This window comes from Pteropus medius, unplaced genomic scaffold (genome assembly GCF_902729225.1).
Source record: "Pteropus medius unplaced genomic scaffold, Ma_sr-lr_union100, whole genome shotgun sequence".
Classification (NCBI taxonomy): Eukaryota; Metazoa; Chordata; class Mammalia; order Chiroptera; family Pteropodidae; genus Pteropus; species Pteropus medius.
The window spans coordinates 330424-357425 of NW_024342472.1; the positions used below are offsets into that span (position 1 = coordinate 330424).

Below are 27002 nucleotides of genomic sequence, written 5' to 3' on the forward strand. Positions count from 1 at the left end.
ATTGGCATTTTTTAAAGAAATACAACAAAAAGTCATCAGATTTGTATGGAAGCACAAAAGACTCCGAATTGCCCAAGCCATCCTGAGAAAAAAGAAGAAGGCTGAAGGCATCACTCTGCCCGACTTCAAATTATAGTACAAAGCAACAGTAATCAATGGCATAGTATTGGCAGCAAAACAGACACACAGACCAGTGGAACAGAATTGAGAGTTCATAAGGAAACCCATATTTAAATGGGCAAATAATTTTTCACAAAAAAAGCCAAAAGCATACGATGGAGAAAGGAAAGCCTCTTCAATAAATGGTGCTGGGAAAACTGGAAAGCCACCTGCAAAAGAATGAAACTAGACTGTTGTCTATCACCACACACCAAAATTAACTCAGAATGGATTAAGAACCTGAATATAAGACCTGAAACAATAAAATGCATAGAAGAAATCATAGGAACTAAACTCAAGGACCTTGGACTTAAAGAGGATTTTATGAATTTGACCTCAAAGGCAAGGGAAGAAAAGCAGAAATAAATGAATGGGACTACATCAAACTAAAAAGCTCCTGCACAGCAAAAGTAACCATTTACAAGGTAAAGAGACAACCATCCGAATGGGAAAATATATTTGCAAGCAACGTCTCCGATAAGGGCCTAATATCCAACATATCCAATAAACTCATACGATTCTGTTATTGTTATTACAACAAAAAAACAAATGACCCAATCAAAAAATGGGCAGAGGACCTATACAGACACTTCTCCCTAGAGGACATACAAATGCCAACAAATATATGAAAAGATGCTCAACATTGCTAGATATTAGGAAAATGCACATCAAAACCATAATGAGATACCATCTCACACCTGTTAGAATAGCTATAATCAACAGGGTAAGTAATAACAAATGTTGGAGAGGATGCAGAGAAAAAGGAACTCTCATACACTGCTGGTAGGACTGCAAATTGGTACAGTCACTATGGAAAACAGTATGGAAGTTCCTCAAAAAACTAAGAATTGATCTAGCATGTGATCCAGCAATCCCTCTACTGCGTATTTACTCCAAAGACTTGAAAACCCATATTTGAAAAGATATTTGCACACTGATGTTCATAGCAGCATTATCCACAGTGGCCAGGACATGAAAGAAACCAAAGTGTCCTACGATAGAGGATTGGGTTGGCTAAAGAAGCTGTGGTACATATATACAATGGAATATTACTCAGCCATAAGAAGAGATGAAATACTGCCATTTGCGACAACATGAATGGATCTCGAGATAATCATGCTAAGCGAAATAAGTCAGATAAAGTTGAAAATCACATGATATCACTTATATGTGGGATATAAACTTAAAACCAAAAAATGAACAGGACAAACAAATAGAGACTCATGGACATGGACAATGGGCAGTGATTACCAGAGGGGTAGGGGGTGGGAGATGAGGGGGAGGTAGATGGTGTAAGGGGGTCAAATATATGGTAGCTGAAGGAAACTGTACTTTGGGTGGTAAACATACAATAGAATATATAGATGTCAAATTATAATGTACATCTGAAAATTATATAATTGTATTAACCAATGTTACTCCAATAAATTTAATTAAAACAAAAAAAAAGAAAAGAAAAAAATTTTAAAAAATCATTGTCTTTAAAAAGAAATGTAGATCGAAAGAGACTAAAATAGAGACTCAACAGCCAAATATAATATGTGAACCTTGACTGGATCAAGTTTAAAAAACAGCTATGAAAGATACTTTGGGGACAACTAGAAATTTTGTACGTGTATATACAGATTCTATGTATATATAAGTATATGTACACATACACAGCTGGGGGGACAAAGCCAATATGGCAAAATGTTAACAATTAGAGAATCTAAGTGAAGGATATATAATATTTGAAATTCTTTAAACAAAAAGTTGGAAGAAATAAGTTAGAAAGTAATACATACCATGGCAGTTCTAGACTTGATAAACCAGTCAAATCTAAACTGAGGGGCATTCCGTACACACTGTCTTAATTCTTCATACACGTTTTCTCTATCAAAGCCCATTTTGTGTAACATACAGATCAAGAATCTATCTTCTTCCTCAGTATAGTTCTTTCCTTTGCTGGTTCCATACTGAATACGTAACTGATGAAATGGAGCCTTGTATCTTGCAATCTGTGGATTTAAACAAAACAGTGCTTTTAACTAAATATGCAGTAATAAATAAAAGCTAATCACCATACTAATTAAAACAATCTAATAATATTTTGACAATTATGAAATATAGTACCTTGGCATCCAGGGCTTTCTTGATACTGATCCTTCGCTGGATTCTTGCTTCTCCTCGTTCAATTTGAGCCATAATTTTCTCAATATCCTGTAATTCACTGCAACGTTCCCAAAATACAGCTGAAAAACAGTTATTACTTTACAATATTATCATCTTAAGCAAATGAATCCAAGGAACCGTAGAATAAAGAATTAACAAGAGACAATACAGTAAAATTATACTGTTTAAAATCAAGATTCAGATTCATATGTAATATGTTCAATTACTAAATATCCCTAACTTTTCAATTAAAAGATCTCAACAAGAAAGTTTTAGGTTAGTGAGTTTCCATTCTGAAATATTATGGCATTTTTAATCATCCATCTCAAATGACTAGGATTTCAAAAGATACTACAGATATTGATTTGTTATGCTTTTAAAATTTTTTTTATTTTTCAAATACGGTTGGCATACAATATTATGTTATTAGTATTGGGTGTACAACATAGTGATTAGGCATTTATATAACTTACAAAGTGATTACCCCAATAAATCTAGTACCCATAGTTATTAGAGTACTATTGACTATATTCCTTATGCTGTACTCTACATCCCCACGACTATTTTGAAACTACCAATTTGTACTTCTTAATCCTTTCTCCTTTCATGCTTTTATTCAAACATGATATAGAAGGAACCGAATACATAAAATGAAACAGGAGAGAGGTGACCATATAAACTTAGATAACTTAGCTTCCTAAGCAAGCATAAACAAAAACAAAATCATCATTAACAGATTATTCAAACTTCCTATGAAGCAGCAATTTCTACTGGAACTGTTGCTTCAGCTTTAAAACTATTCACTGATCTTACAATATTTTCAATGACCAGTGGCTTGTTTTTAAAACTTGGAATAGCCTTTTCTCTAAAAACAAAACACCAAGTCACCTAAATTTTATAAGTGAGCTAAATAATCTGGCTGCATTAATATGTCACATCTTATGACTTCAGTGAAAGGCCTTTTAATGACACACTTTGCATTCTCAAAATTTTCATTTTTGGAGGCTATCAAAAAAGGAATGTTAGCACTCTGGTTTTTATAAGCACCTGTGTTCATCTATTTATTCTCTCAGTTATTCATTCAATACAAATTTAAATGCCTGCTATGTAAAAGATACTCATGAATAGCCAATTGCACACATTTCTTCTTTTATTGCAACCAACTACATAAACCCATTCCAATATCCTCACTCTCTGACAGAATCCCAATTAAGCTGTCCTGAGCTAGTCATTCCACCAAACCTGGTATCGAATTTGAGGGGACATCTGACATATCTTTCTGAATCACTTGTTTCTTGCCACTCCATATACACTCATGCTATTTTGAAGAAAATTCTACTTCAGAAAATCTCTGCACATATCCTTTTGTACTCTTCATTGAAATCTTGCTGCAAAAAAAATTTTCTCTCTCTCATCTATTTTTCCCCTCTCTAAGCCCCTAAATGCCCTAAGCTTATGTGATAAAGCTTAATTAAGATTAATAGTAATGTTACGCTGGCATCAAGGAAAAGGAAGTTCATAAACTTGATTTATATTACACAGAATAAAAACTCAATATATTCAGCCTCTAACGTCCCTGGTAATCAATAGTAGACTCTTTCATATTTCCAAAGAAAAAAGAAGTATCTATTCTCTAATTAAACCTGGATTTTTTCAGGCACTAGCACTACAGATAATTTAAGAGCTGTTCCTAACCTGTATTAATCTTTGGTATATTTATTAGTATTGTAATGTTTTCTTCCTACTATTTTTCATTGCAAAAAATAGAATTTGAGTTGTTAAGCTAAATAGGCTTTGAGGGGTAAGCATAAAAACCTAACGCTACTTTGTAATATTGCTTCTGTGGGGAAAAATGAATTCTAAACAGCCAATATTCAGACTAAATTTGAGAGCTCACCTATTTGAAAGTTTTAAACTTCTTGTTCTAGGTTGGATATGCTGTGACATGGGAATTATATTATCTCCAGATGCTTCAGCAGCTAATCTAGTTCTGGTCAAAACCAAATACACAGCTGAGTAAGAGAGGGAGATGATTCTAGCATCTACTAACAGATTTATTCAAGCAGTCTTTTTAGATCTACTCCAGGGTGCCTAGAGTTAATGGGATCCATTGGACCTGCTTGGAGTTGAAAGGCATGACGAGGGTTTCTGAAGATCTAAAAGGGCCTGTTAGGAATTCTGTACTTCAAGGATGACCTATAAAGACAATAATACAATCCACTGAACTAGAAATCTCAGACTTGACTTGCCCAGTAGAGTACCAAATTCTAGAGGTGGGAAAGTGGAAAACTTATTTTATACTATACACAAAAACTGTCTCAAAATGAATTAGACTTGAGCATTAAGACCTGAAATCATAAAATGTTCATCCAAGAACCACCCTTGTTTCATCAGGGCTTTACATGGCTCCATCAGCTAAATGATAGAGACAGTAGCAGTCACTTTGTTTTGATAAATCTTATAATCTTTTCATAGAAATACGATTATATTTTTATACTTTCACGCTTTATTCATAAAAATTTAAAAGATCTCTGAATTAAATTGACACTAAAGAAATGAATAAGGTTACAATTAAAACCATGTTTGAAGTTATATACGAACCTGAATACTCTATGACCTCCTCAGGGGATTTGCCTTCCACCTCTCGAGCTATATTATCAATGTCGTCTCTTCCATATTTTTCATTAGCTTTAACAAACTGGTTAAAATCTCGCTTAGTCCAGTTTGTGAATCCCTGTGAAAAAATTAAATATCATCAATCAAGGTTAAATTAGTAAGTCCATTTATTATTCTATTTTTTCCATACAACAGTAGATTAAAACAGTTTAAAAGATTTAAAACATTCCTCCTCATAAAATTCCAAGTTTTTTTATGTTGGAATCAACACTTGAGTGAGCATTATTTATAAAAATAACTGCTTTTCTATCATGAAGAGAATGTACTTCTCTCCAAATACTAAAAACTGATTTATAGTTCTAAGATACTGTAGTTTTAAATTCCACATTTTATAGATGCCTACTACATTCAAATACAAATGCATTAAAATAAAAGTGCTACTATAAATGCTGAAGTCCTGATATTCCAGAACTTCAGTGGGTTTTTTAGTGTATATCTTTATTATTTTTATTTTTCAATTACAATTGACATTCAGTATTAATTTAAATTAGGCTCAGGTGAAGAGCTTAGTGGTTAGATATTTATATAATTTAAAAGTAATCTCCCTGATTAGTCTAGTATCCACCTGACACTGTGTGTGTGTGTGTGTGTGTATACATAAATAAAAGTTTTTACAAATAAAAGTTTTACAAATAAAAGTATATACAAATAAAAGTTTTTACAAATAAAAGTATATACAAATAAAAGTTTTCTTTTATTTGATAAATGTTTGCTTCTTCCTTTTGATTGCTTCTCTGTGTTTGTTTCTATGTATTAGGTAGGGCTCCTATATCTCCTAATAATAAAAATAATATATGTCTGTTCCCATGTATATTAATTTAAGGGAGGAATGTGGATGCATTAAATAAAAAAAGATCATGGAGGGCAGAAAAGAAAATTTTGTAGTTCCTTATATCATTCCAAATACATAAGTGACTTCCATTCAAAATTATATTCACAAAAAGGATTTCTATAAACAGATTTTTATTGGGCCTGCTCAATTTATTTACTAAAAGACACACGAGTTTAACCAGTGTTTTAAAACTCTTTGGCATTATTAGCATGTCTATGAAGTCACAAGACCAAGAATTTGTTTTCCACTTCTCATGTCCCAACCCACATAAATGTGATACCCTTGATAATGCACAACTCTATCCCTAGCCTTCAGTTGATAAAGATTTCAGATGACTCACATTTTGTTCCTTTGTACTGCCATGAGTTTTTAGTCATGGATACCTCAATTTATGACAAAGGTCAATTAATTTATGACAAAGGAGTCAAGAATATAGATGGGAAAAGGACAGTCTCTTCGATAAATGGTGTTGGGAAAACTGGACAGTCACAAGTTAAAGAATGAAATTGGACTACTATCTCACACACAAAAATGGTCCCAAAATGAATTAGACTTGAATGTAAGACCCAAAACCATAAAACTCCTAGAAGAAAACAAATAGTAAGCACCATGAGATAGGTCTTGGAGATGATTTTTGAATCCGACAACAAAAGCAAAAGCAACAAAAGCAAAATTAAGTGGAACTCCATCAAAATAAAAAGCTTCTGCACAGCAAAGGAAACCATCAACAAAAATAAAAGGCAACCTACTAAATGGGAAATATATTTGCAAATTATATATCTGATAAGGGGCTAATATGCAAAATACAAAGAATTCATACAATTCAATAGCAAAAAAAAAAAACAAACAATCTGATATAAAAATGGCAGAAGATCTGAACAGACATTTTTCTAAAGAAGACATATAGATGGCCAACAGGCACATGATAATATGCTCTACATCATTAATCATCAGGGAAATGCAAATCAAAACCATAATGAGATTATGACCTCACACCAGTTAGAATGGCTATTATCAAAAAGACTAGAAATAACAAGTGTTATCAAGGATGTGGAGAAAAGGGAACCCTTGTGCACTGCTGGTGGAAATATAAATTGGTGCAGACACTATGAAAAACGATATAGACTTTCCTCAAAATGATCCCACAATTCCATTTCTGGGTGTTTATCAAAAAAATAAAATAAAATCAGTAATTTGAAAAGACATATGTGCCCCTAAATATCTCCATTTTGTTCTTCTGGAGTTTTCTTTTATTTGATAAATGTTTGCTTCTTCCTTTTGATTGCTTCTCTGTGTTTGTTTCTATGTATTAGGTAGGGCTCCTATATCTCCTAATCTTAGTAGAGTGGCTTTATGTAGTAGGTGTCCTGTGGGGCCCAGTGGCAGTTTCCCTGGTCACCTCAGTAGGGTACTCCAAGTGTCACTTTTATGGGATGTGTGTACCTTTCTGTTGTAGTTGAGCCTTGGTTGCTGTTTGCAAGTCAATGGGAGGTATTCACCCTCAGGCTAATTGGTTGTGAGGACTGGCCATGACTACAGTGAAGGAGCTGTTGTGCAGGGGCTGACTCTACAGAGCAGGATTCGCTTTAGCAGGGATCTGGTGCCTGCCCTGTCTGCCCTTTGTATGTGCTGTTTGTGGAGGTGGTCTAGTGGTGCTCCAGTGTGGTCTGAAGCTGATCATAGAGGGTATTGGTTCTGAAATCTCTCTTAAGAGGGGCATTGTTGCTGGCCAAGGTCAGCTGCTGCCTGTGCCCTTCCCAGGGCCACCTGGTATAAACTATAAGGTGATATGCAGATGGTAGCCACTTGTGCTGGGCCTGGAGGTGCCTGGAAAAGGCTCAGCTACAAACAGGCCGGCTGCTGCTAGTGACAGGCTTGGGGCTACTTAGCAAGAGGTACAGGGCATGCTGTAGCCAGATGTTGCTTATTTGGGATTTGTGAACCTTTGAGAGATTTTAGGAAAGTTCTCAGCATGAGCCAAGATAGGCTGTTTGTATAGAAAAGCCACTGGAAGCAGCTCAGGTGGATCCACAAGCTGAGTGGGGCGGGGACGCAGGGAATCACCAGGGTAGGACTAACAGAGTTTGCCAAGTTGATGGAGAATCAGATATGGTGCCCACCTGCATCTGCACCTGGATAATGGGAGGGCTCAACAAAGGAACAATGGCTTCTGCCAGCACTTCTGAGAGAAAGGTGCCCATGCAGCCTTTGTCTCAAAGCCAGACAATTCATTTTCTCCCTATTTGTCCCTGGTGCCTTTCAAGCTGCTGTTCCAGTGCTGGAACTCAACATAATTGAGTCCGTCAGCAAGTAAGTCCATATGCAGGCCCTAAGAGGAACACCTGGGGTCCAGCAGCCCTCCATCTCATTCAGCAACAATCTTTGCCTCACAGGTAGAAGTCATGGGGACTTCTCTTCCCCACACTGGAACCTTGAGCTGGAGAGCCTGTTGTTGGGCTGGGACCCCTAACTCCTCAGGGGGGACCTATGAAGCCAAGATACCCTTCCTAAATTTTAAACACCACATGCCAGCATGGGACCTGCCCAATTCCACAACTCTGGCCTCTCTACCAGTATCAAGGTGACTTATTCTGTATATTCTTAATTATAGGACTTATGTTCAGCTAGATTTCAGATGACTCCCAGCAGTGATTGTTATTTTGTAGTTTAGTTGTAAATTTGATGTGTTCCTGGGAGGAGGCCAGCACAGCATTTACCTATTCTGCCATATTGACCATAAGCCTTCTAATTCTTCAAAACTATTAGCTTTTATTGTACAATGATCACCTTAAAAAGTTTCAGAAATCGAGGGCAAAAATGGTGTAAATGACAGAAGCTTTGTTCATTCCCTCTTGCAATCACATCAAAGGTGTGACAGAAACATGGAGCAAAAGCAAGCGGAGTCACCTGAGATCTAGATGAACAGAAGCCCCACAACTAGGGAGGGGAAAAAAAAAACATCAATCTGCATGGTAGAAGGTAGGAGGGGGCAGAGATGTTAGGCTGCCTGGTCCCAAGCAGCTGAGTGGAACAGAGGCTACAGCAACGGCAGATACCTCTTAAAGCAGCCGTTTCCATGAGCGTACTTTCACAGCAATGGACTTGCTCACTCTGAGCACCAGAGCAAGGTCACCAGCTCAGGGTGTAATAGGGATTTATGGAGTAACAATGAGTTGTTAGAATGAGGGCCGAAGGCAAGATTCTCTCTGTATAGGAGTGTGGGTGGTATCCATAGTTCCTCTGTTGAACTCCCCTCTCACAGTACACAGACTCAGCGCTGCCATGGCAGAGACCTCATCGAACTGGATAACAGAGGTTGCCCTGCCCAGAGGATTCCCTGAAACTCCGCCACCCCAAACTCACGGCCCCACCCAAGCCACATCCAGGTGTGTCCTCGGCAAGTCAGGTGCCCCTTGTTTAGCAGTGTCAAGACACACTGGTGGCAGCTGGCCTCGGTTTCTGGTATGGCCTCTTGACACAACTATAAGCACAGAATCTGGGGGTGCTTGCTGAATCTCAACAGGTGGACCCAGAGGGGCAGAGGCTAAACCCTTCTCAGGATTGTGCCACTGGACACCTACTACACAAAGCTGCGCTAATATGACCAGGAGACTTAGAAGATTTGCTTAATACACAGAAACAGACAGAGAAAGGCAGCCAAAATGGGAAGACAAAGAAACCATACAAGAAAACAGAACAGAGATCCAGGAATAATGGAGTCAAGCAATCTAACAGATGCAGAGTTCAAAACACTGGTTATAAGGATGTTCAATGAACTTATGGGAAGTGTAGATGAATTCAGTGAGAACTTTAAGAGATTAAAAAACATAAAAATGGAATTGGAAATTATAAAAGGGAACCAGTCAAAAATGAAGAACACATTATCTGAGATTAAGAGTATATTAGAGGGAGTAAACACAGTGGATAAAGAAGAGGATCAAACTGCCAATATAGAGGATGAGGAAGCCAAAGACACTCAATTGGAATGGCAAGAAAAAAGAAGCCAAGACTATAATAATAATTTAAGGAGCCAATGGGACACAATTAAATGTAAAAATATCCATGTCATAGGGGTACCTGAAGGAAAACAAGACGTTGAACAGCTATTTAAAGAAATAACGATGGAAAACTTCCCTAACCCGGTGAAGAACTAGACATACAACCCTAGGAAGTGCAGAGTCTCAAGAAAGAGGACCGCAAAGACACCCAAACAAAGATACATCATAATTAAAATGTCAAAGGTTAAAGACAAAAAGAGAATCTTAAAAACAGCAAGAGAAAAGCAGTTAGTTACCTACAAGAGAGCACCCATAAGACGGGCAGCTGATTTCTCAAAAGAAACTGCAGGACAGAAGGGCTTGGCACAAAATATTCGACTTCATGAAAACCCAGGATCTACAACTAAGAATACTTGATCCAGCAAAGCTATCATTTAGAGTCCAAGGACAGAAAAGAGCTTCCCAGACAAAAATAAGCTAAAGAAATTTATCAACACCAAGCCAGTATTACAGGAAATGCTGCAGGGACTTCTTTAAGAAGAAAAAACATGTATCAAAACATGAATAAAGAATGGTAATAACTACATTCCTATCAACAAGTACCTCAAATGGAAAAGAATTAAGTGCTCCAGCCAAAAGATAGAGTGGTTAAATGGATAAGAAAGCAAGACCCCTACATATGCTGCCTACAAGAGACTCGCTTCTGATTAAAGACACACAGAGACTAAAAGGAAGTGGATGGAAAAAGATATTGCCTTGATGGACCTATAGGGTATTGTGCTGAATGAAATGGGTTGGATAGAGAAAGACAAATGTCACATGATTTCACCTACATGTGGAATCTAAAGAACAAAAGAAACAAGAACAACAAAAGCAGAAATAAACTCAGATGCAGAGAATATTTTGAGGGCTAATAGATGGGAGGAGGGTTGGGGGGACAGTGAAAAAGGCAAAGGGTTTAAGAAGTACATATGGATAGTTGCAGAACAGATGTGGAGATGTAGAATGTAGCATGGGGAAGATGGTTAATAATGTAATAAATATGTAAGGGAGAAAAGCGGCACTAGATTTAGTGGGGTGATCACTTTGTGGGTTATGTGGATCTCTGATCACTATGCTATACAACCGAAACTGGTATATTATTGCATGCTAACTATAATTGAGATAAACTCATTGAATTGTACAATGTAAATATAAACAATAATAAATTGTCTATTATATTTCAATAAAGCTGGAAAAAAATTAAGAAAAAAGTTTCAGAAATCTCTCATCATTCGTTGTATTAAAGTTCTTCCCAAGAAAGTACGAAAGGCATTTTGAAAATTATGAAATTATTCCACAAATAATTTCATAAATAATTTCAGGACAGTTCGCATCACTCAACAATGTATATTTAAATTTTCAAGAATATGCTAGTAATTTTTGTGTATCAGTATTCATATGTAGATTAATTGGCCTAATTATAATTGATTAAATACATGTCTTTTTAATAATGGACACCTATATTTCACATTTTTGTATTTCCAAAAGGGTGTATTCTGTGAAAGAAATAAAAAAAAAATAGAGATATTTGGTCTAAACATATACAAAATAGCCCTGGGTTTTATTAGTGTGTCCAGTCAGGGTACTGAGCCCATACAATAAAAATTAAGTGATATATTTTCTTTTTACTATTGGTTGACTAGAATTATTTCAGCCACTTTAAATATTTTACTTGTGTGAGGAGTTTTTCCTTTTCTTCAGTCTCTTCTGCTGTAAGAGGTTCAGCTCCATCAATCTTTTTTTGCTCCTCTCTTTGAGCCACAGCTTGATTTGGGATATCAGGGTTCCTTGGGACCTATAAATCAAGAGATGAGTTATGAATAAACTGTTGAGAAAAATTAATTAAGAGTATATATACATGTATCAATTTTTAAAGTTATCTCAACAGTAAACACCTTAAAGTCATACCAGAATGACATATGATCTTCTCCACATTCCTACTTCCATAATATTACCAAAATAAAAAAATTAAGTGTGCCACATGGCATTTGAGAGTTAAAATAAATTGCTAAGTGCCACATTATATTCTGGATTTAATTATATTGTGGAACAAAATATATCCTTATAATATTGTAATACATGGTAATAACAGTAATATCATCATACCCAGCACCAACATTATACAATAAAATATCAAGGTGAGAAGAAACAAAAAGTTTGGCAGTACAAAAAGAGCCCATATTCACCCATCAATATAGACCAGGGTAGAGAAGTACACCTGAAAATTACATCCAACACTCTGATCAGTTCATAGTGCAAAAAGAAAGGAGTGCTTTTATTGCCTGCCAGGGTATGGAAAGGGAGAGCATCTTCACATCAAATGCAAGAAGTCGAGAAGAAGTGACAGGATAATGGAGAAGCAAGAAAAAAAAAAGATAATATATATAAGAGGGTAGGAGTAGCAGAGTAAACACAGAGCTGTGATAAGACCCACAGTCCAGGGAAAAAGACTACAGTAGCAGTGGCCAACAGAAATTATAGTGTTCTGGATACAGAGCTGCAAATATACTCACAATTAAGGAGGAGAGAGTAAAAGTTCAAAAGAATGAGGACAGAAGCTTAGCTCTCCAAGGAAGCAGTCAGTCACCTCAATCTCAAAACTGTAGCCCCAGGGGCCTCAGCGTGTCACAGTGAACACAGACAACCAGGACAATTCAGCAGTGTGGAGCGGCATTTATTTGTATGGAATGACAAAGTAATCGTCACTCAGCCCAAAGCCTCACATCATTTCTGTGTGCGTCTGCAGAGATGATGCAGCGCATTAAGAGGTCAGGTACATAACTTGTGTAGTACATTTTACAGCATGCCTTTACATGCAAAAAGAAAAGGGTTGACAGTAAATCTTCTACTGTTTAGAAAGTACACCTATCATAAATGACTCATTCCCTCTATGCGTATCATCAGATGATTTTATTACAATGTAATTATAATACATATTATAGTATATTTTTCTAATTTTGATATTAGAAATGAGAAATATATATATATATTTCATAGTTTGAAGCTATATCACTGTAGCCTAAAAATAAATATTTTTGAAAACTATTACATCCAACAGTTGTTTAAATATAAAACCTACTAACTAGGCATTAAAAAGAAATAACCAAAAAACAGGCTCATTTGTAATCTTCAATACCAGGCAAATTATTAAGTATTGACTAAATGTCTATCATGTCTGTAGCACTACAATAGGTATTCACTGAAACACAAAAGTAGTGGACAAGAACCTTGCCTGTAGGGAGCTAGTTGTGGAATTTTGAGCTGTACCTTAAGAACTCAAAGGATTTAGGGAGATGGAGAGAAGGGAAAGAAAATTCTAGGCAGGAGAAATATGAGGAAAAAACATAAAGGCAGAAATGGGCGGGAAAGAGCACCCAGGGTTTATGCTGAGAATGGATAAGAAACAAGGGCAGGTGGAGACAGATTTAGAGGGCCTTCTGAAACTGCACAGTAGGCAACAGTAAAGCACTGGAGATTTTTGAACAAGGGAATATAGTCAAAACATAGTGTTTTCACCTTTAAGCCTTGTGCTGGATGGATTGAAGTAGAGAAGTGACTAGAGGCAAGTGAACCAGCTAAACTATTGTAATCTAAAAATGATGTATGATCACCTGGACTAGGATGATGGCAAATGGAAATAGAAAAGATATGCTAAAAATGAAATGTAGGACCAATATGACGTAGATGATAGAGGCTCTGTTCATCCCTCTAGCGACCAAATCAAAGTTGTGACGGAAACAAAGAGCAAGCAGCAAGAAAAATCTCCTGAGATATTGATGAACAAGCCATACAACTAGGGAGAAATCCAAGAAAGCACCCTGCAATGGCAGAAGGTAGGACCGGGCGAGGACACGGGGCTGCCCGGTCTCGAGCGGCTGAGTGAGACAAAGGCTGCGGCAGCATCAGCTGCAGACGCCTCTTGAAGGGGCTGCATCCGTGAGCGGATTTTCGCGGTAACAGACCTGCTTGCTCTGAGCACCTGTGCCGATTCAGCTGCACACAAGGAACACAAGAGACTTACAGGGAGACACTGCCAGAGTGAAGGTCAAGGTGAGACTTGCTCTGTACAGAAGTGCTGGTGGTATACATTGTTCCCTATTGAACCCTCCCAGCTCCTAGTGCACAGGCACAGCACCACCATAACCGTGAGGTCACTGAACTGGATAAGAGAGGTCGCTCCACCCAGAGGATTCCCTGAAACTCTGCCTCCCCAACTCGCGGCCCCGCCCAAGCCACATCCAGGTGTGTCCTTGGCAAGTCAGGTGCTCCTTGCTGAGCCAACCTCAAGACTCACACTGATGGTAGCTGGCCTTGGTTTCCGGCATGGCCTCTTGAGGCAACTATGAGCACAACATCTGTGGATTGCTTGCTGAATCTTAACAGGTAGCCCCAGAGAAGCGGAGGTTTGGGCCAAGTCTGGCCTGCAGCTGAACTCTTCTCAAGATTGTGCCACTGAACACCTACTTCACAAATCCACACTAATAAGACCGGGAGACTTAGGAACTTTGCTTAGTACATAGAAACAGACATGGAAAGGCAGCCAAAATGGGAACACAAAGAAACAGAAACCATATGAGAGAACAGAACAGAGATCCAGATATAATGGAGTCAAGTAATCTAGGCACAGAGTTCAAAACACTGGTTATAAAGATGCTCAATGAACTTTTGGTTAAACTCGGTGAGAAATTCAACAAAGAGATAAAAAAAAAAACCATAAAAATGGAAATGGAAATTATAAAAGGGAACCAGCCTGAAATGAAGAACACATTATCTGAGATGAGAAGTATATTAAATGGAATAAACAAAGTAATAAACAGAGTGAGTAAAGAGGAGGACCAAATGCCCTATCTAGAGGACAGAAAGCCAAGGACACTCAATCAGAATGGCAAGAGATAAGATTCCAAGACTATAAAAATAATTGAAGGAGCATATGGGACACTATTAAGGGTCCAAATATCCATCTGATCGGCATAAGTGAAGAAAATCAAAATGTTGAACAGCTGTTTGAAGAAATAATGATGGAAACTTCCCTAACCTGGTGAAGGAAATGGACATAAAACCCCAGGAAGCTCAAAGAATTCCAAAAATCAGGGATCTAAAGGGGCCCACACCAAGATACATAATTAAAATGCCAAAGGTTAAATGCAAAGAAAGAATATTGAAAGCAGCAAGAGAAAAACAGATAGTTACTTATACAGGAACACCCATAAGACTGGCAGCTGATTTCTCAAAAGAAACTATGCAAGACAGAAGGGCTTGGCACAAAATATTCGACAGGATGAAGACCCGGGATCTACAACTAAGAATAATTTATCTAGCAAAGCTATCATTTAGAGTTTAAGGACAGATAAAGAGCTTTCTAGACAAAAATAAGCTGAAGGAATTTATCACCGTGAAGCCAGTATTACAGGAAATGTTGGAGGGATTTCTTTAAGAACAAAAAACATGTATCAAAAACAGGAATAAAGAATGGTAACAACTACATTCCTATCAATAAGTACCTCAAATGGAAAAGAATTAAGTGATCCAACTAAAATAGTAGATGGATGAAAAGGAAAACAAGACCCCTACATGTTGCCTATAAGAGACTCATGTCAGATTAAAAGACAGACTAAAAGGAAGGGGATGGAAAAAACATATTGCTTTAATGGACCTAGAAGGTATTTAAGTCAGACAGAGAAAGATAAACACTATATCTGAGGAATCTAAGGAATAAAAATAATAAACTAATCAAAAACAGACTCACAAATACAGTGGACAATTTGGTGATGGACAGAGGGGAGGGGCTTTGGGGGGCTGTGACAATGGGGTGAAGGGTTAAAAAAGTACAAATTAGTAGCTGACAGATGGACATGGAGATAGGGAGCACAGCATAGGGAATACAATTAGAATGAATACGTTGGCTAGCTGAAGGGTCAGGGGAGGGAGGGTGCAATTAGGGGGACCGTTTTACAAACTATATAGATGTCTAGCCAATGTACTGTATACTTGAAACTAATTAAAATAAATAAATTTAAAAAAATGAAATGTAGGCCCAAGCAGGGGTTACTGTCTCCACTAGGCCTGTCACTCAGTTTTTCTTTCCTTGTTCCCCTGCAGCTCCTGGGTAGGCACTTGCACAGGGACTCAGTGCTGAGACTGTCTAGAAACACAGGGAAAATGGAAAATTCACCATCACCATTGCCAGACGAGCAATTTATGGCTTTGCTCTTTTCTTGAGCTCCCAATATGGCTTCATACTATATCTCATATGGGCTTTTATTCCTGAATTTTGGCTAAACTCCTTAGGCTTAAGCTACTGGCCTCAAAAGTACCAAGCAGTTGCATTCCCTGTCTACCTCCTCATTACTATAGTAATCGGTTATATACTACTATTTGGAATAAACATGATGAGTACCTCTCCACTCAACTCCATTCATACCATCACAGACAACTACGCTAAAAACAATAGCAGAAGAAATACCAAGAAGAGGCCATCCCAGCATTAAGAGATATTTCTATTAGTGAAATAAACCAAATGTTCTTTCTTGTAGCCCAAGAACTTTACACTAAAAACTGAACTGTATGTAGACTAACATTTATTATGTTTTTGACATAATAACTTCGACCATAATTATCTCTCTTACGCATACTCAGTATTGAAATACTTTTTAAAAAAAATGTAAGCTGAACTTCTCTTAGATTAACTTCCATTAATATTGTAAATGTTCTCAAATATTAGTTATTAATTGACAGAATAAAATACTGTATTAAAAATGAAATGTAGCCCAGTGAAAAGCATGATTAAAAATAACTTTTTTCAATAGCTAAATTCAATTTTTAAATTATAGGCATACCAGCAATTCCATTCCTAAGTATTTACCCAAAGAAATGAAACAAATCTACACAAAGACTTTTACACAAATGTTCACAGCAGCTTACTCATAACAGCTAAAAACCAGAAGACAGGCCAGATGTCTATCAACAAGAGAATGGATAAGCAAACTGTGTTATATGTTTATAATGGAACAGTACTCATCAATTAAAAAAAGGGTAAACTATTGATGATAACACGAATCTCGAAAACAGTATGCTAAGTAAAAGAAGCCGTACACATATGTATGATTCCATTTACTTGAAATTGTAGAACAAAAAAAAAATACTAATATATGCAGGAAAATAATATCGGAACAATGGTTATGTCCGGGGAACAGATATGGAAATTGACTGGGAACAGACACTCTCTGGGGTGACAGTAATGTTCTATATCTTTATAGGGGTTTCAGCTATGTCAAAGTACATCAAATGATACACCTAAGATTTATACATTTCACTGTATGTAAATTTTACCTTGAAAAAGAATCAAATAATATTGAACTCTGGCTAATGATATGCATGTTGAAGTGTTTCTGGGTGAAATATACTTATGTCTGCAACTTTAAAATGCATGAAAAAATAAGATGAATATCCATTTGATAGAAGGCTGGAGAACTGGGCAAATAGATGATAAAACAAATACAGCAAGATATAAATTAGAAAATATATGTGCTGTGTACATGAGTGTTCATTGTACAATTATTTCAGCATTTTTGTATGTTTGAAATGTTTTCATAATAAAATATTTAGAAAAAATTACAGATATAGCTTTAAAAGTTTAATAGAACCCTGAAATTGCTGGTATGCAAAATTATTTTGGCTTCAAGTTTTAATTGAGAAAAACCTCTTTAATCTTAAAATATTTATCAAATATCTTCAAAATTTCTGTCCAACAAACCATATTTTAAAATGAAATATTTCATTTTATGAAATTTTTATGAAGCATTTAATTTTATGACAAAAAGTAGATAATATACCCATACAAAATAAACTCTTTTTTCCTATACAGATATCCCCAATACTAAAATTTTCCACCTTAAACTTCAATAAGAGCAAAATCAGAATATTATGTCATATCCACTACGGATTACTTCCATATCCACTGGTCATATTTTTAATACAGCAAAACTTTAGAATGATTTCATCAATGTCACGTTTACTATTTTAATTCTAGAAATTACTCATTTACATATAAAGTTTTATACTAGAAATAAGTCAAAATTCCTAAATTCCTGTATCTCCTCCTATAAAATAATCTTAATATTCATCATTTTTAAAAGCTATTCATTTTTTACCTCATGATGTTCTTATCGGCATTAAGCTTCCTGAAGTGATTTCAAAGTGCTATATAAAAGTTAAGTATACAAATTATAGACCAATAGTACTAAACAGATACCTCAAAAGTATTTCAGGTACTATTACTATATGTTTTACTGATGGCTCCACGCAACACTTGACATATAATATACAAAATACAAAATGTTATCTTTCAAAAGGAAACTCCTCGATTACTTCATGGATTTCTAGTCAGACCCTAAGGAATTTGTGATTAAGAGCTGTGTTCCATGGAGAAGTGAAGAACTTTTTTTGTTCTTGTTTCTTAAGAGTTTTATCAAGAATTTCATAGAAATATGGAATGCTAAAGTAAATGTGATGGCCCACAAAAGGAAAGCAGTAACCTGAAATCAGCTCACTGTGTTTCAGTTCTACTATTGCAAAACAGGTGGCCCACAATGACACATTACTAAAACTCACAAAGATTATGGAACTTCCTCAATTTGTCAAATGTTTATATCCATCCCTAAAGAATTTTTTATTGAAGATAAATGTTAGAATGTTCTACAGCTTTATTCACCTTCAAATATGGCAAAACTCTTTCACTCCAGGTCTTAGATTCAATGGAATTTCTAAATACTCTGGATTTTTTTTTTTATTCTGCAATTGAAAATTCAATTAAGTCATCTCTTCCAATATAAAGATTTTAGTGAACTAATGATTAAATGCATTAAGTAACTCCTTTAAGTTGCAAGAGCAATAAAGTTTTTGAATGTCTTACCTGCAACAAGGTCGAAGCTTAGAAGGGAGAACTGGCATATGCACTGCTATCTACCAAGTGGTTAGGGCAAAACAACCAATACTTCTTGCACCCTCGAATAAAACAAAACTACAGATCTTATCAGCAATACTGCTGTGACCTTGTTGTGCTGAAAATGGGGGATGGGAACCAAATACAAAATAAAAATGCAAATAAACAGGCCTTCAGGAAAAATGCTCTTTCCCAACTGCTTCAAAAGTATTGAGCCCCTCACTACAGGGGACTCAAAATGGTACTGTGCACCACAGGGTCCTCAGATATAGACAACACCTCTCTGTCCTAGGTTAATAATCATTTAAGCAGAAATGAGGAAGAGGGTCCCTTTTTGAGAACCTAACTGTACATAGAGAATACTAGGTAACTGTACTACAGTGGTTCTGTTCATCTGAGAATAAACTATTGCTCCATTCATTTGTGGCTCTGGTGAGTTTTCTGGAGATATGTGGGGGGTGGAGATCAGTGCTAGATATCTGTGAGAAGACAGTTTAACAGTTATCACATAATCTTTGAAAGGAAACTTTTGCAGATGATTAACATGCCGTGCTCTTCTATCTGTACTCTAAACTCAAACGTACAATCTACCCAATTAAAGTACCCACCTTAGCTCAGGTCTGCAGCTTCTGGTAAAAAATTGAAGAGACAAGGTTCAGAGAAAACTAACATCCAGAATGTATTCTTATTTGTCTTATAAATCCTTGGCTAAACATGCATCCAGAGGATCAAGGCAAGTCTAAGAAGATACAGAGGTAATCCAGATGGGGCTGAAGAGAGTACAGGCTAGGAGTAGAATGGCAAGGAATCGATTCTCACTCCTCCTCCACCACCACAACCACCACACTCTAAGCCACCACTATCTTCTCTCACCTTCACCATTCTCTGTGTCACAGCCACAGTAATCTCTGAAAAATGTAAATCTGATCATACTCGACCACTTATAAGTTGATCTTTAGCAAACTACTCAGGGCAAATTACTCAACCTCTCTGTGCCTCAGTTTCCTCATCTATAAAATAGGGATGTAGTTCCAGGGCTGTTATGAAGATAACGAGCTAATCCTTTTAAATAACTTGGAACAGTAAGCACCGTAAGTAAGGACTAAATAAGTAGTCACTATTATTATTTCACCACGCACCTACCCCTCTGTCTTAAAAACATCTCGGTGGGTTTTCCTTTGCTCTAAAGCTAAAGTTCAACCTCATTAATATGACCTATAATGGCTCCACACAATCTCACCTGCTCACCAGCTGCATCTCAAGTCACTCTCCTCCCTCACTACTCCTTGGCAACACTGGCCTTTCAGTTTCTAAAGAGACAATCTTCCTTCTAACTGACTGCAACACCCTTGTACCTGTGTTAAGCTCTTCTCACCCACACCACTTGGCTAATTCCTGTGCATCTCTCTGATTTCAGCTTAAATGACACTTCCTTAGGAACCACTACCTTGATCTCAATGTCCACATTAGATGCCCATGTTATGCTCCCTTATAGCGCCCTTTATAAGTACAAAAACACACAAATAACAATGTCATTACTCTCTTATCTGCTTAACGTCTGTCTCCATTAGAACATAAGTTCCATGCACTGAGAGACTTTGTCTCTTACTCACCACTTTATCCCCAGTGGTTGGCATAGGACCTGACATAGAGGTTTACTCAATAAGTATGTAATAAATGAAAAAAAAAAGTCCTCCTTTTGCTCATTCTCCCTCTCCTGTCACTTCTTTCTGAGAGGTGAGGAATATAATAAGGTGCTACATCATGGATTCCATGCCATCTTCCCATCTGCTCATTCATTCCTTTCCTTTTTTATATTTCCCTCCTTCCTATCACCCTTCACAGTTGCCCCTTCATTCCTCCCTCTTCTAAGTTTTCCTCTCTCCTTCCATCTCCCTCAGTTGGCCACCACCCAGCCAGTCATTGTAAGACCTCACTCCTAATCACAAATTGCCTGTAATGAAATGCACTGTTTACATTAAAACCAGAGCTGTGGCAAGAATGTGGTGGACACTGTATTATCACAGGGAACAGAATTTCAGTATCTGTACAAAGAAGGAGTATAGGCAGTTCTATTAGCAGAGATATTTTTTCTTATTACAGCTACTTGACTACTACTTGGCTCACCTCCCAAACGACATGTCACACCACTGTAAACACAGTCCTTATTTAGGGCTACAGGAAAAAGCAGGTTATGTCACATGCAAAAATAGCCCAGAATGTCTGAGTGGAAAGAGCACAGCATTTGAACATTGAGAACCTGAGTTTGAGACCAGCACCCTTGGCAACTCTTTTAGTTATGTGACCTTGGACAAGCCACGGAACCTCTCTGAACTTCAGTTTCCTCACTCCTATTATATAGAGGTGATAGCATCTATCTCAGGATTATTGGAAATGAAATAAAGTATATGGTAAAACATTCTGTAAGTTATAAAATGCTATACACAGATATTTGGTTGGTTACTGAGGTCTAACTTTTCAATTAATTTTTCTTTCAAGTCACACTAATAACAGTCAATATAAGTAACAAAAAATAATGATCTAAACCTAAAGTTTTTATCACCCTTAGTGGGATAATATATGTTCGTTTAAATCTTGTGAAATCTTAGAAATCATTTTATTAATTTTACTTCTTTTATTCTACATTGTGTTTCTTCTGGCATATCATTATTTTTCACTTTCTTTGAAACCATTTTATTATCCCTGGTCTGAATGTTCGACCATGGTTACTTTCTAAGAAAGACTTTCTAAGAAAGACTTTATCCAGTCCTGTTGGTCTAATACATTTAAATTTAATTATATTTCCCTAAATAACTACTTATATTCACCTTAAGTTTCTTGTTCCTATTTACATATATTTAAACTTTGGTACATAAATATCAAGCAAAGATTTTTTGCTCTTTCAAACGGCAATGCTCCCACTCTGGACTAACTGCAGAAACACTCTAGAGATCCACTCTAGCTCCAAAATATAAACTAACTAAATAGCCTACATACATGGAGCTTTTCTAGGCACATTATAGCATTTAACCAAAATAACTGGTTATAGTTCCACTTGTGTTAATGGTTCATAAAATAAATTTTAAAACACAGCTTCCAATTTTAAAACACAGCTTCCAATTCATAAAACTAAAAACTTTATAAAATTACAAGTGTTCTCATTTGTATAATTTTGTTTATACTATTGATTATTATACTTTTGGTCACTGGGAAGTCAATTTCAACATATAAAAATAACCTGGTGTGCTTAATCTCTCAATGTGATAGCTTTAGTATGACAAACATTAAATTTCACTCACAAAAATGGGTTCCTATTCACTTATATAAGAATTTTGAATTCTAAAAGATCATTTTAAAATTATATAATTCATTATTATGTTTATCATTAACATCTAAGTGACCATAGTCAACTAACCACCAATGGGGCTTTCATCAACCTTGAGCAATAAACACAAAAATTTCTTGTTCATTAAGGAAAATGATTGAAAGTTCCTATCATCTATCAGACATTTGCTTCTAACTAACCACATATCCATTGTTTTTTCTACACATTCTTTAACCACTTGCACACTAGCATTATTAAAATTATTTTGAAACATTAGATAATTCTCCATTAAGCCTACGTAGTGATAATCCTATTAGTGATTTGGTAGCTTAATGCATTGCTTCTAGTTAAATTTCCTCTTTGGTTTTAAAAATACCATATTTTGATTTACTCTTACATTCTCACATTAAAATGAACACCTTCTAGTCTAGCTTAATAGATTATGTTAGCTTAAAAGATTACATTATACTAATCTAAAAAACTGAAAATTTACCTTATAGCCTATTGTCTTCCTATAATAAAGAATTTCCTTTTCCAGGAGCTCAAATAAACGTGGTGGGAAAAATTGAAAATCCTGAACATTTGGCTGTTTTGGAGGTCGTGGAGCCTGTGGGGGGGAAATGCAGTACATATATACGTTTTCAGTATATGAAGTGAACATACTTATACCATTTTTTTTATACATAGAAAAAATAAATACAATGAAATCCATTTAAGCAGCTGGGCCATATCAAGTACTTTTCTGTATTGTTGTTATATTTTAAGGACTATGATTTAGCACTAATATAAGTAAATCTGAATCACAGACTATGTTACAAGAGAAACCTGCTATAAGATATAAAAAAAAAAAAAATGGCCTCATACTGTTTTTTACCTTCGGAACCTTTGGCTCACTGACACGTAAAGCCTCTCTAAAGTATGCATCCACTGCGTAGTTTGCTTTGCGTTCTCGTTTAGGAGGTTCAATCCATTCCACCATCCCAAGCTATACATAACAAACAAGAACGAGGAGTTTAATTACTCCAAACTGTTTTATAAAAATCAAGCATATCAAGGTTGCAGGAGCATGAGAAAACCAAAGCCATTAGGAAGAATTAAAATTTGCTTTTTTTATAAGTCACAATTACACATTCCAAGTTCCAAAACCTTGCCCTGTATACCAAGGTTAAATGCAAAGATGGTTTTCTTTTTTTAAGTAAGTTTAAATCGTAGTTCTACCTTAGTAATTGAGAAGAATTTGCACAATCTGGTTAGATTTTATGCCTAACAAATAAATAATATATAATGTAGAGGGAACACTAAGATTGATTCTGGTAACTGTTAAGTGTATGAATTAGGAAATAGCTGAAAGGGATAAATTATAAATATCAACATTACAGGCATATATCCCTTCAAATCAAAAGAAATTTTTAAATGAATCCTCTTGGTAAAGAACTATGAAAAAAGTCAGTGAAATCAGAAAGACTTAAATTTAAAACCAGGTTCTGTCACTTTATCAGTTGTATAACTTTAGGGAAATGATTTTCTCCATCTGTAAAATAGAAATAATAATACCTACCTTGAAGATGAAATGTTACCATATATGTGAAAGCATTAGGTAAACTGCCAAGAGTTAAATGTAAGTTATTATTAAACATCCAAAGTGGGGTGAACGATTTGGTAGCAATACAAAACTTCACCCAGCTAGAAAAAACAATTTAAAAATCAATAGACAAAATTGACAATACAAAGTTCTGGAGTCTATAGGAATGGTTTTCTAGTTGATATTTTTCTTGATTTCACAGTACCCACCTAGCCTAGTGCCTTCGCAGAAGAGATTAATGACCTAAAAAAAGAACATTAATCTACAAATAATTGTCCCATTCTATTTGACCTTATCTAAGGGTTGAGATCCAACCTTAGATTCATATTTTAAGAGTAGACGATAAACTAAGGTGACTAGAATGCTTACAGATCTACAAACTCTCACAGTGTCTAGAGAAGTAAAGACTAAAGAGACGAAATGGTGGCATCCACATATGTAAAAGTCTATCAAGTAGAAAAGAACAGTTTTTTGTTGATCCATAAGATTAAAACCAATGTGGAAAGGCACAGGAAAGTAGTTTGCTACTCAATACAATTTAACAAATATGTCTTAAGTACCTATTGTATTATTTTCAAGTCATTGTCAAGGATACAAAGAAGAATAAAACAATCTCTTTCATGAAGGAGCTTATAAGTCAAATAAGAAATTTTCTGAGAACCAGAGAATATAAAACAGTTAAATTAACTATCCTGAGAGAAGTAGGATTCCCAGCATGACTGCATTTAAAGGCTGGATAACTGTCCTAGATCCTATAATGGGATTTCTTAATTACAAAAATGATTAGACTAAATAACCTTTAAGGTTTCTTTTAACTCTAAAAACTATAAAATATGCATAGTATAATGTGAGTTTATATAAAATGAGAAATACCCAGAGCAGTGAAATAAGTTTTCTTTTCTTTTCCCCCTCAGATGGATTAATGCGGATGATAGTAATATTTTATAAATAACCAATATTTTATTTGTCGCATTTGGGGTGAAGAAATCAATAATAATTTAAATTAACTTTCTAAAAGTAATGCACTTGGCCATTTAACCTATATTTGCTTGAAGGCCTGGGTATTCAAATTTGAAATAAGCATTAAAGACTAATTCCTGAACTTTCAAAAACAATAAAACACGCTAAATTCATTTGTTTTATATGAGTATGTTAATATAAACTTATTCAGGTTCATTTATTCAGGATCAATGTCAGTCATTATGACTTAATTTACTACTTATGACTGTAAAGTAATGCAACTGGTTCAACAAATCATATATGAAAATCACTTCACTATGTAATTCTCATGATTTATGTATAAACAACATTTTTGCAGGTTTTTGATTCTCTTCAAAGGATAATATAAACCTATTTTAAGAACCTATCTAGGAAATATGAAAAGATAGAAAAAATATAATCTCAACTTAGAATATTCAGAAAAAAATTCTGATTTGTCAGATATTCAATTATAAAAACACAAGTCATCATTACTATTATTAAAATTTCTGTCTACATCATTATTTTCCTAGAATTAGAAGCACAGAAAAACTGGTTATATTAGATATAGATAAATATTTTACTAAGTCTAATTTTCTTCTAATAATATAGATAAGAAGTTCCCCTGATATTTAGACTCTTCACTGTTTAATATTTTTCCACTTTATAAAACACTCTTAATACCAGTATGCCCACAGGAATAACTGTAAATTTTATAAAATTCATATCACATAATGAGATCTAAAATGCATATTAGGAAGGCAATTTCCAGCCTGTGCATGCAGGCCATCACCTCCATCTCATCAACATAAAATGTAAACAGTCAGAATTAAGGTTATAGATATAACTAGATAGATTTAAGTCAAGACACTAAAATCTACCAAAAAAAAATAATAATAATAATAGCAACAAAGCATTGTCAGCATACCAGTTGCACTGCAAACTAAAATGGCTCACCTCTCATTTCTTCAGTAAAATCAAATCTGTAACGTATATTTTTATTTTAGTAAAATTCATTTCTGTGAGTTAAAAAATATAACGGCTTTATAAAATAATTTGAGCAACAAAATGACAGACCTGTATTATAACAAAAAGTAAAATAATTATCGATGAGTCCATGTTAATATAAATAAGTATGTAAATGAAAAGAGACAGCTCTTCCTTACAGAAAAAATCCCAGTTAATTAATCCATAGATGGAATAAAGGAAATAAAAAAAATTAACATTAGGCAAACACCACAATAATAACTGTTGAAGGCAAACTCCACCAATAGATGCTAAAATCAGTGGGTAAAAGTTTGAGGAGTATCTCCCCCAAGATACTTATTATAAAAAGAAAAATTATAACCCCACAGCAGAGAACCCAGCAGACAACACTTCAACAAAGTAATCAAGGTTAATATCGCCAGTAATAAGATAGAGCAACACCATATGTTCCCCTAGTATGATGCACTAAAAAGGACATAGCATCCCCTCTATAGCATTCTTGTCAAAAATGCAAAGTTTTAATCAAATCATGGGAAAATGTTAGACAAATCCAAAGTGAGACACAAACTACAAAATAACTGAATACTAATACTCTTCTAAAGTGTCAAGGTCATGAAAGACAAAGAAAAACTGAGAACTATTAGAGATTAGAAGAGACTAAGGAGACACAGCAACAAAAATGCAATGTGGATCGAAAATGAGAAGACAAGCCACAGAATGGAAGAAAATCTTTGCAAAAGATACATCTGATAAAGGGCTGTTATCCAAAATACACAAATAACTCTTAAAACTGAACAATAAGAAAACAACCAACCTGATTATAAAATGGGCAAAAACCTGAACAGACACATCCCCACATGGCAAATAAGCAAATAAAAAAATGTTCCATATCAGATATGTCATCAAGGGAATGCAAATTAAAATCAGATACCCATACACGCCTATTAGAATGGCAAAAATCCAGAACACTGACAACACTAAATACTGATGAGGATGTGGACCAGCAGGAACTCTCATCCATTGCTCAAAGTAATTCAAAATGATATGGCCACTCTGGAAGACAGGTTGGCAATTTCTTATAAAACTAAACGTAGACTTACCATACGATCCAGCAATCATTTTCCTTGTGTATTAACTCAAAGGAGTTGAAAATCTATGTCCACACAAAAACCTGCACATGGATGTTTATGGTAGCTTTATTTAATTATAAATATGCCAAAACTTGAAAGCAACCAGGATGTCCTTCAGTAGATGAATGAATAAACTGTAGTACATCCAGACAACAAAATATTACTCAGCACTAAAAAGATAAGCAATCAAGCCATGTAAAG

At 35.4% G+C, this 27002-nt stretch overlaps 1 protein-coding gene and 1 pseudogene across 9 annotated transcripts in view; one reads left to right on the forward strand and one right to left on the reverse strand.

Moving 5' to 3' along the window:
* SMARCA1 (SNF2 related chromatin remodeling ATPase 1) overlaps positions 1-27002 on the reverse strand; it is an 85360-nt gene that overhangs the window by 17601 nt on the left and 40757 nt on the right. For 8 of the 9 annotated variants that reach the window (XM_039864936.1, XM_039864930.1, XM_039864931.1 and 5 more), the window contains 6 exons: positions 22999-23109; positions 22618-22731; positions 11531-11653; positions 4912-5044; positions 2272-2390; positions 1944-2156 (listed from right to left, as the gene is read on the reverse strand). In XM_039864936.1, coding sequence (XP_039720870.1) covers positions 1944-2156; positions 2272-2390; positions 4912-5044; positions 11531-11653; positions 22618-22731; positions 22999-23109 — 813 coding nt within the window. The remainder of the gene's footprint in view (positions 1-1943; positions 2157-2271; positions 2391-4911; positions 5045-11530; positions 11654-22617; positions 22732-22998; positions 23110-27002) is intronic. The other variant, XM_039864937.1, reaches the window with a different exon arrangement.
* Positions 16018-16417, forward strand: LOC120604301 (phosphatidylinositol N-acetylglucosaminyltransferase subunit P-like; annotated as a pseudogene).